The 10163-nt window shown below is 45.4% G+C and overlaps 1 protein-coding gene across 1 annotated transcript in view; it reads left to right on the top strand.

Moving 5' to 3' along the window:
• The window catches only part of LOC109393959 (putative polypeptide N-acetylgalactosaminyltransferase-like protein 3), a 347307-nt gene that overhangs the window by 294741 nt on the left and 42403 nt on the right, over positions 1 to 10163 (top strand). Inside the window, exon 4 of the mRNA XM_019663704.1 lies at positions 10010 to 10158. Coding sequence (XP_019519249.1) covers positions 10010 to 10158 — 149 coding nt within the window. The remainder of the gene's footprint in view (positions 1 to 10009; positions 10159 to 10163) is intronic.

The following is a 10163-nucleotide window of genomic DNA, read 5'->3' as shown; positions in this document are numbered from 1 at the left end:
GGTTGTCTGTGGCTCTGCTCCATATGTCCTCTGCGTTCTGAGACCCAGGGAGCACTCCTGTCAAGGATATACCATTTTTGTGGCTCAGAGAAAAGAACCACAGCCAAACCTTGCAATGGCTATGGAGGTTTCTGCTCTGATGTGACATTGTCACTTCTGCTCACATCCCATTAGCCAAAGCAGATCACCTGTCCAAGCTAAACGTTGATTTGGGTTGAGGGAAAGAGTATACCCTTTTGCAGAGAGACACTGTAGGCCACATGGTAAAAGGCGGGATGTCCCCTGGGAGGGGAGCAAATTACTAAGAACAGCTGTACATTCTTCACAGACTGGGGGACCAAATTCCTCTCTTCAGAAGCATTATTTAAACAAGGTCTTCTGTCCCTATGCTCAGTAACATAAAGAGACGGGCTGAACTGAATGCTTCAGTGCGTGTGGCATCAGGCCAGCCTGGGGGAAGCATGGTCCATTCAAGAAGGCAGCGGGGTTTTGGAGTTGGGGCTGAAACCAGACCATCTAGGTAGAAACCTGGTTCTGCCACCAGCGGGCTAGGTAGCCTGGAGCAAGTGACTTCACCTCATTTGTAGAATGGTGATCATACTATCTATCTCATAGGATTGTTTTGAGATTTACATTAGCAAGCATATGTGACATGTTTAGAATGGTGCCTAGCTGGAACTAAGTGATCAATAAATACCAGCTATTATTAGCTCGTTAGGAAAAATCTGTGATCAAAGATTAGCTAAGGCAGCATGCAGTCAGTGTGACTTGAATGAGGTGGAGAAGATGGTCTAAGAGTTGAGAGGATGGAGAGAGAATTCCTACTGGGGGAAATTAAGGAAGGCTTCTTGGAAGAGGTGGCATGTGATCTAATAAGACTCCATAGCTGATCAAACTTACTGCCAGCACCAAAAAGGCATTCCCCGAGGAGAGCAGTGTGAATGAAGACTTGCATGGGGTGGAGTGCTACAGCACATCTAGAAGCCGTGGGAAGTCCATCCCATTTGGCTTCAGCCTAGATAATTTGTGCAAAAGTATGGGAGGCAGTAAATGGCCCAGCATATATTTTCTTGCTTGTTTTTAAATAGAAAGATGAGATGAGTCAACAGGTAATCCAATAGCTACAAATGAAAAGAGATGGGATGTANGCACTTGGCATGCTGTCTTACACTTGCCTACTTGCCCATCTCTAAGCTGTAAGATCCCTGAGGGCAAGAACCACGGCTCTTTCTGTGCTGTGTCCCCAGGGCCTGTACACTGCTCTGTTATAGTGATTGCTAAACAAGTCAAGTTAAACTGCACAAGAGCAAAGTTAATTTTTTTTCTACTTCTTGGACACCATCCTGGGAGGTCTTGCATTCGGCATTACTGTACATATTTTGGCTTCTACTCTATAGTTATTTTGGTTTAGAACTCAAAAAATGCCTATCTCCAATCATGATCACTTGCGTCTCTTCGTGACCTGGACAACTTACACCTGGTCACTAGTGTTTCCCTGTGGAGCAGGCTCACCTGTTCAAGCGCCTCTTGTGGTTGGTGTGTCTGAAGGTTGAAAGCAGGATGGCTTGAGTTAGGAAAGTTTTTCAGTGGAAGGATAATACCCTCTGGACTTCCAAAAGGGATTGTGGAGGAAGCACACTGGCATTGTTTGCTTTTCTCCTTGGTTTATAATTGAAGAGATAGGAGGAGTCATATGTTTCTGGAAGATAACATTTTCCTGTGTCGTTGAGGCTCCAAGTGGAGTAGCCAAGAGACACCTCGTTATCGCACATTTCCATGCAGGGCCAGGCTTCCTTATTTGAACACCACCTGTCTTCCCCTGCCTGTAAAGAGCATTCCTAATCAGAAATAATACTTGTTTTTGTCCCCAACCAGATCACTGTAATGTGACAGCATTTGCTCTTTGGGTCTGTAATCACACTGGGTTTTGCATTTATATTTCTTCTTGTGTATTTTTAGGCCACAGAAGGGAGAAGGTAAGAAGGAGAGTGTATATCTTTACACAGAGATAATGTGAGAGACCCAGCTAAAGCTTTGTATGCTAACTGCCTTTAAAAAAACTAGCAACAATAAAAAAAATTTTTTGTTATTTTGATTTTAACAAGGTTTGATTAATTATAAATTCACAAGAAGTTGCACAGTTTACAGGAGGTCTCATGTACTCTTTAGTCAGTTTCCTCCAACAGTTACACCTTCTAAAACTCTAGCACATTATCACAACCAGGAAATTGATTTTGGCCAATCTGTGGAGCTGATTCCCACCTCACTAGTTTAACATGAACGCGCGTGTGCATGTTTGTGTGTGTGTAGGTAGTAGTTCTATACAGTTTTATCAAATGTGTAGGTTCCTGTCACCTCCACCACAGAGCGCCCCTTGCTGTCCTTTCATAACCACAATCAGCCCCAACCCCACCCCTGACCCCTGACAACCCTAATCTGTTCTCCATCTCTATACTTTTGTTATCTCAAGAATGTTCTATAAATTGAAACACACAGTACCCAGCCTTTGTCATTAGCTTCTTACATTCAGCATAAGTACCTGAGACTCACCCAGGCTGCTGTGCGCATGGGTCTTTCCTCCTTATTTCTTCTTAGTGTTCCATGGTTTGGGTTTACCAGTTTGCTTAACCCTTCGCCTGTTGAAGGACATTTGGGTGTTTCAGTTTGGGATTTTTACAAATAAAGTTGCTAAGACATTTGTGCACAGATGATTGTGTGAAAATAAATTTTCATTTCTCTGAGATAAATGCCTAAAAGTACAATTGCTTGAGTTATGGTAAGCTCATGTTCAAGTGAGCTTTTTGAGTCATTTATTCTATTTATGTGACATCCCCTCTAAAAAAAAAATCTGATTAATTTTTAATCTTCCGGCCTAGACTCTAGTGGAGGAAAAATGTTCATTTTGTCATTGGAGACCATGATGCCAAGAGGAACGGGTTGTATTCCAATTGTATTAGAAGTAATCCAAAAGTGTGTTGAAAGTTTTGCTCTGTGATAGACTTTGGGTGCCCATTAGACTAGAAGTCAACAGTATAAGGACACCAAGGGAAAGTCAGACCCAGGCACTCAAACACTGCCAGGGGTCCTCTGTCCTGGGTCTCTGCTGTCTCTGAGCCCCTCCTTCCACTGTCAGCTTGTGAAGACCAGCCACCTCCAGTTCTCCAGGCCATCTTGAGGGAAATATGGCTGTGGAGATGGCCCAAAGTAGATGTTGTAATTACAGCTTCAGCCATTAGAGAGGGACAGGACCATCTCTCTAGGGCAGGGGTCGGCAAACTTTTCAGACGGAACATACCCAAAGAGCCGCATGTGGCTTGCGAGCTGCAGTTTGCCAACCCCTGCTCTAGGGGAATCATAGGGAAGTGTAATAGTGCTCTAGTCTGGGTCCTATGCCTTTTGTCAGCTCTTGACAGAGCTGTGGCCAAGAAGGCAGGGTCATGTCCAGAACCACCACAGCCTAGTACCCGTGAGGCAAAGCTCCACAGGGGAGGGGCTGGGTGGAAAGCACACTGTGGACTGCTAATGTCACAACATCAGTGAGATGTGCATGTGGTATTCCCACAAGTTGGGGAAATAAATGAGGCCTTTTAGGAAGGAAGGAATAGTGGAATAAAAAACCAAAAGGATGTGACACTTGAATTAGATCAGGAGAGACAGAATTTTGATGTGTGGAAATGGGAGGAAATGACAGTGGAGGGACGTACAGGAATCCAGATCTAGAGGCAGAGATGCTTGGGGCATATCGAGGGAAGTGTGCAGATCAATATGCAGGCCTTGATGGGCAGATTAGAGGTCAGAGAGAGAGAGTCCCCATCAGAGATGGAGGGCCTGCCCTGGGCTATAGGACTGGGGAGGGACAGTGGGAACAGGCAGGTCTCTGCTGTTCTCTGACAATGGTAAGTGACCGGCCTCTGAGCAGGAGGGATGGGGGTCAGCCAGGCTGGTAGAGTGAGACAGAGGGAGCCGTGGAGCCAGGAAGCCCAGGAATTGGTGGAAATAGTCCTTAAGAAGGCCGGGTGGGGCCATTTTCACCTTTGTTCCCAGAAGAGCAGCCTTGCAGCTTTCATCTTATTTTATTGACAAAGTGAGGAGACATTGACATGAGTATCCTTAGGTCGGTAGCCATGAGCTCCAGTCGGCTTGCTGGGTAGAGGCTCTTTGGCCTTAGGCTATGCTATGGGTATGGGAGGGCCTGTGCCAGAGACAAGCACACAGCCTAGAGCAAACCCTCTTGGGCAGGATGGCTGCCTTCAGAATCAGGAGTCCTGCCTGGCCACTGATTTCCTTCTTCTCTTACATACATGGGAGGACGGTCAGCTGTCTAGCCTCAGTGGCGCCTGCTGACTAATTATCCCTGCAGGACATCCAGGAACGCTGGAGGGCTCAGCACAAACACAGAGGACATGACAAGCCATCCCCTCACCTGNATGGTGGTAATGGTTGCACAACAGTGTGATTGTGCTTAATGTCACTGAACTGTGCACTTAAAAATAATTAAAATGGAAAACTGCACATTGTATATTTCACACGCACACACACGCACACGCCCCCTCCCTGAGAGTGTGGGTTGGACTTTCTGGTTTTGACAGCAGAAGGATCTGGCACATCTGTCACTGTGCTTACCCTATGACTCTGCTTTCCAGCCTCCTCAGTGTTGTGGTGGTTATTTTTTGTGTTTTCCCTGACCTGGAAGATGATGGGTTTGTTTTATTTTATTTTTAAAATCCCTTTCCTGTAATTTCAGTGGCTTTTGACTAGAGGACGATGTCAGATTCATGAGTTGAATTCATCATCTCATCCTGAAAGTTGCATATTCATTTTTGACAACTTTTCATATGAATTGATAAATTGTTCACCAGATACTGTCCCATGAAAGGTGTGTGAATGTGTCTTTTTATCTGTATCCTCACCAACATTGAATCCTATTAATCATTGTCATCTTTGCTGTTCCGGTGACTGAAAAATGACATATCATTTTTAAATCTGCATTTTTAATATTTGTGATGATGAACACTTTTTCCTGTGTTTGACTGGGGTTTTTTTGGTTTTTTTTTTTTTAGGGATTTGTGTATTGGTGAACCTTATTCATTTTTCTATTGAAGTATTATTAATCTTTAATTTTATTGATAAAAAAACCTTTGTACATATTAAACTCCTTTTACACTTGTTTTATAGGTATTTCTCTCAACTTGTGGTTTTTACTTGAATTTGTTTGTAGCATTTTTGACAAACATAAATTTTACATTTTTATATAGCAAATCAATTGTTTTCTTTTGATGATGTCCCAAGAGAGTCATTCATTATCCCTACATGACACAAATATTCATGTATGTTTTCTCATAGATAAATTTCAAAATAAATTCCAAATGGATTAAGTATTTTTACATTACGGTATGAGAGTTTTAACACAGAGACCCTTGTCTCAAAGTCTGGTTATCTCAATTTATTTAATAATCCATCCTTTAAACACTGATTTGAAATTTCTGGTTTTCATACAGAACCCTCGCAAGCTGATGACAGAAAAGCCAGCAGCTAGGGTACATGCTTAAGGCTTATCTTCTGAGCAACTGAAGGATGAAGGGGCAGATTTGTAACCACTGAGGCTGAGAGGATTGTTTGGTTATGAGGGAGGCTGAAGAAAAGGGAGGAGTCAAAGGAGATGCCCAGGGTCCTTGTTCCAGTGACAGGGTGGGTTTTGTTGTCGTTCATTAAGGAAAGGAATGTGGTAGGAGTGGTTGGTGTGGGCAAGGGATCAAGTTCACTTTCTTGGATGTGTTAAGTCCAAATTGCTGTGGAAGTTTAGTGTGCCTTCAAACCTAAGGAGTCACTTCATCCTTCAAGTTTCCCTTAAAATAATATTAGAGGCTTCTTCATTTCTACTGTTATCATCCTCAATACATTTTAAAATAAGTCTTATCAAAGTTTTTAACTACTGTTTTAAACTTACCTCATTGTCCTTAAGCAATAGCATATGGAGGAAAACNAGCATTCTCATTGTTCTTCCAAATAATGCAGAGGAATAGGGTTTCCACTTGACCCTTCCAAAGCCTGTGCTCTATGCTAAGCAGGAGATGAATGGCCTGGCTTGTGAGAGCCATCTTCTCCTTCCAGGATATGAGGAGTGAGCCCTTCCTACACCTGCCGCCCAGTCACACACTGGCAGGGTGTCTGAACATCTGCTTTTCCCTAAGCCAGCAGAGCTGCACCTCAGAAGTCCAGAGCCAGGTCCCTGCCTATTGTTTCCTGCTGCTCTGAGGACAGGCGAGCCAGGAGGCAGGATTCTGCCTGCATTTGCATTTAATTCATTCTGCCTGCCATTGCTAACCAATTCAATTAGATCCCTTTGAAGAAATCAATTAAATAATCAGTTAAAACAACTGAAATAGTCATACACACAAAGAAGCTAGTGAAATGCTTATTAAAACCCAGCCATCAAGGGCAGAAGTGACCTACTTTGGGAAAGGAAAAATACAAGAGACATCTGCCAGTGCCCTGAGGGGAAACGGAAAATACCGTATAAAACTGTAGTGTAATGCAAATCATGTAGTCAGAACTGCCTTGCTTTGGCCTACACTGTTGGCATAAAAGACAGGCCCAGCACTTTCTGAGGCAGAGGCTCTCTTGTTCTGAATTGTTGCTCCAGGCCTGTCTTGCAGGAATTAGCTCCTGGTGATCCCATGTGGTCTGTGGTGAACCCAGGTGGTCTGTGGTGATTCCATATAGTCTGTGGTGATCCCACATAGTCTGTAGTGATCCCACATGATCTGTGGTGATCCCACATAGTCTGTGGGGATCCATGTGGTCTGCAGTGATCCCATACGGTCTATGGGGATCCCACATGGTCTATGGTGATCCTGCATGTTCTGTGGTGATCCCATGTGGACTGTGGTGATGCCACCTGGGCTATGGTGATCCCACATCGTCTGTGGGGGTCCCACATGGTCTGTGGTGATCCCACATGATCTATGGTGATCCTACGTGCTTTGGTGATCCCACTTGGTCTGTGGTGATCCCACATGGATTGTGGTGATCCCACCTGGACTATGGTGATTCTATGTGGTCTTTGGAGATCCCACCTGGTTGAGGGCCTGTGCTGCATGACACCCCTGAGGCAGGCCACTCAGGAGCCGAGTTCTCATCTGAGTTCCAGCCTGCCCAAAGCCCAACCTTCAGCTGCGTTGCTCCTGGTCATTCCCTGTGGTCTTGGGGTCTGTGCCAGTTGAGCAGTGGGCTCCCTCAGGAGAGAGATTTTATTTCTACATGTCTACTTCTCTGTGTTTCAGGGCTGAGCCTGTTCTCTCCCGAATCCAGGAGAACCGGAAGCGAGTGATCCTCCCATCCATTGACAACATCAAACAGGACACCTTCGAGGTGCAGCGGTATGAGAACTCGGCCCACGGGTACAGCTGGGAGCTGTGGTGCATGTACATCAGCCCGCCTAAGGACTGGTGGGACGCCGGAGACCCTTCTCTCCCCATCAGGTCTGTGGCAAACACGCTCTGGTGGCCATGAGCCCCCAGATCCCAGAGGACAGAGGAGCCAAGGGAGGGAGGCTAGGAGAGACTGCTGGTCAGGGAGAAGCCATGTGTAAGTGGCTGCTTTAGGAATCTGGGGTGTCCTACCATCACTGTCTTCTTGCTGAGGGAGGACACTGCGTTTTGCTTCTTTAGCTAAAGTTTTTGAGGGCAGCTCATCAAACAGCAATACTGAATTGATAGGAAGGCTCACACTTTTTGATTCTACCCCATATCTCATGAACTATGTTCAAGATNTCAGCAGTTCTCAAATTGTAGTTTCCCATAACAGAACATGGGCGCCTCTGGGTCTTGTGAGACACACAAATACTAGGGCCCAGTCTAGACCTTCTGAAAATGAAATGTGAGGGACAGGCTGGCAATCTGTTTCAACACCCCCAGAAATGCCGAGTGCCATCCAGTTTGACAACTGTAGTCTAGCATATAGGCCTGGTTTTCCATCTTGGGCACAGCTTCCTCAGGTTCCCTGGGCTGCTCTGAAATCTCTGTTCAGTGCCCTAAACTGATATGGAGGGAAAGAAGGAAAAGAATTACTACGACCGGCTACTCAATGTTGAGCATTTACATGATACCAGGGATAATTCCAGGTGTCTATGTATATAGACATATACATATGTTAACTTGTTTAACACTCACCACAACCTTACGAGGTCCATACTATTATCACCCCACTTCTGTAGAGGAGGAAATGGAGGCACAAATTGATTGGCTGAATTTCCCAAGGTCACCCAGGTAGTAAATGGTAAGCCTAGGTTTTGAATCCAAGGCAGCCTGAGCTCCCAACCACATCTATGCCTCGTTAGAAGTTTCTGCCCCACACTACCCAGGTTCCATTATTTTTTTCTTCTTTCCAAATGAATACTGCCCTGTATTAGTTTGCTAAGACTTCCATTAAAAAGTACCACAGATTGAGTGGCTCAACAGAAATTTATTTTCTCACATTTCTGGAGGCTGAAGTACAACCAAGGTCAAGATGTCAGCAGGGCTTCTCCTAAAGCCTCTCTCCGTGGCTTGCAGATAGCTGCCTTCCCACTGTGTCCTCACGTGGTCTCCTCCGTGGCGTGCCCCTGGTGGCTATGTGTGTCCAAAATCTCTTCTTATAAGGACACCAGTCAGATTAGGTCAGGGCACACCCTAACCTCCTCATGAGCTTCATCACCTCTCTAAAGACCCTATCTCCAAAAGGGTCACATTTGGAGGTACTGGGGGTTTGGGCTTCAACAAATGAATTTGGGGTTACACTGTGCAGCCCATAACACTCCAGTTCCCCCACCATCCACACCTTTGGCTGACAGGAACTATTTCATGTCTCTGTACCCTTGGGGATTCTCTCACCTCAATCCATCTAAAGACCCATCCTCCATATCTCTTCTTGGTCACAGGGCAGCCTCATTCCAAGGAACAACGGTCATGACCTAGTGAGGTCAACCTCTATATATGCTGCCAATGTATGGCTTTGCTTTGACAAAAATCACCCTGTATAACTAAGAAGTGAGAGGTCTGCACAGTGTACATATAGCTTTTCTGGCAACAGTGTCTCCTAAAGCATTGTTTGTGGACCACTTGCATCTGAATCTCCTGGACCCCCTGAGTGGCTACAGCATGAGCCTCTCCAAGGAAACATCTAAGAATCCCTCTCTATCAGCCCTCCTGGCTTCCTGCATCTGGTGATTCTTATGTCCATAAAGGTATCAACCTTTATGTATGTGGCGTTAGACACGTTTGGCCTGTGTCTTAGCTCTTCCATTACTAGGTGTGTGAGATCTTGGGACAGGTTAGTATCCCTGACGCTGTTTCTTAATTTGCAAAGTGGAATTCATCTAGGTAATTAATGGAATAAATATAGCACACCTCCTAGGGTCACTGTAAGGATTAAATCAGATCATATAAATAAAGCCCTTTACACCCCCCGCTTGTTATGCGATCTCTGCTAGCATCACTTCTGCCACCATGGTAGCATGCCCACAACTGAGCAAAGATTTCTTTTACAGCCTAAGACCAAAACACCTACCCTGTTAACGTTGCATCTGGTGCGTGACTATGCAACCGGACCACTCAGGACATGCACTGCAAGAACCAGTGTGTGTGCGGGTGGAAATGCCCAGATAGCTATTGATAAACAGGACCAGGAGACAGTTGGAGGACGGGAATGCTGGCCAGGGAGGGAGGGCAGGCCACAAAGAAAGGAAATCTCAGGGGACCTCTGCCAGCCTGTAGCAGTGGGGCCTGAAAGCCACGCGTCTGTTCTATCCAGCTGTGTACCTTTGACACTGGAAGGACATTGCTGTCCTGTGCTGGAACATCAGACATGTCTTCTGACTCACACTGACTGAATTGTCTTTTCCATTAAAACTACAAACACGTGTACTTTTCTGCAATCTCTGAATTTCCTGAAAATCTGTCTGCATCATAATGGGTTGGACACAACTTTGAATGATATGTTTACAGACCTTCTTGTGTTTTGTCATTTGTAGAGGAGCTGAAGGCCCCCTTGGAAGAGTACGTTCACAAACGCTACCCGGGGCTGGTGAAGGTGGTACGCAATCAAAAAAGAGAGGGCCTCATCAGAGCGCGCATCGAGGGCTGGAAGGCAGCCACTGGCCAGGTCACCGGCTTCTTTGATGCCCA

Source organism: Hipposideros armiger, unplaced genomic scaffold (genome assembly GCF_001890085.2).
Source record: "Hipposideros armiger isolate ML-2016 unplaced genomic scaffold, ASM189008v1 scaffold_400, whole genome shotgun sequence".
Taxonomy (NCBI): domain Eukaryota; kingdom Metazoa; phylum Chordata; class Mammalia; order Chiroptera; family Hipposideridae; genus Hipposideros; species Hipposideros armiger.
Note: the sequence above shows the minus strand (reverse complement) of the source record. Positions and strands in the feature narration are given on the sequence as shown.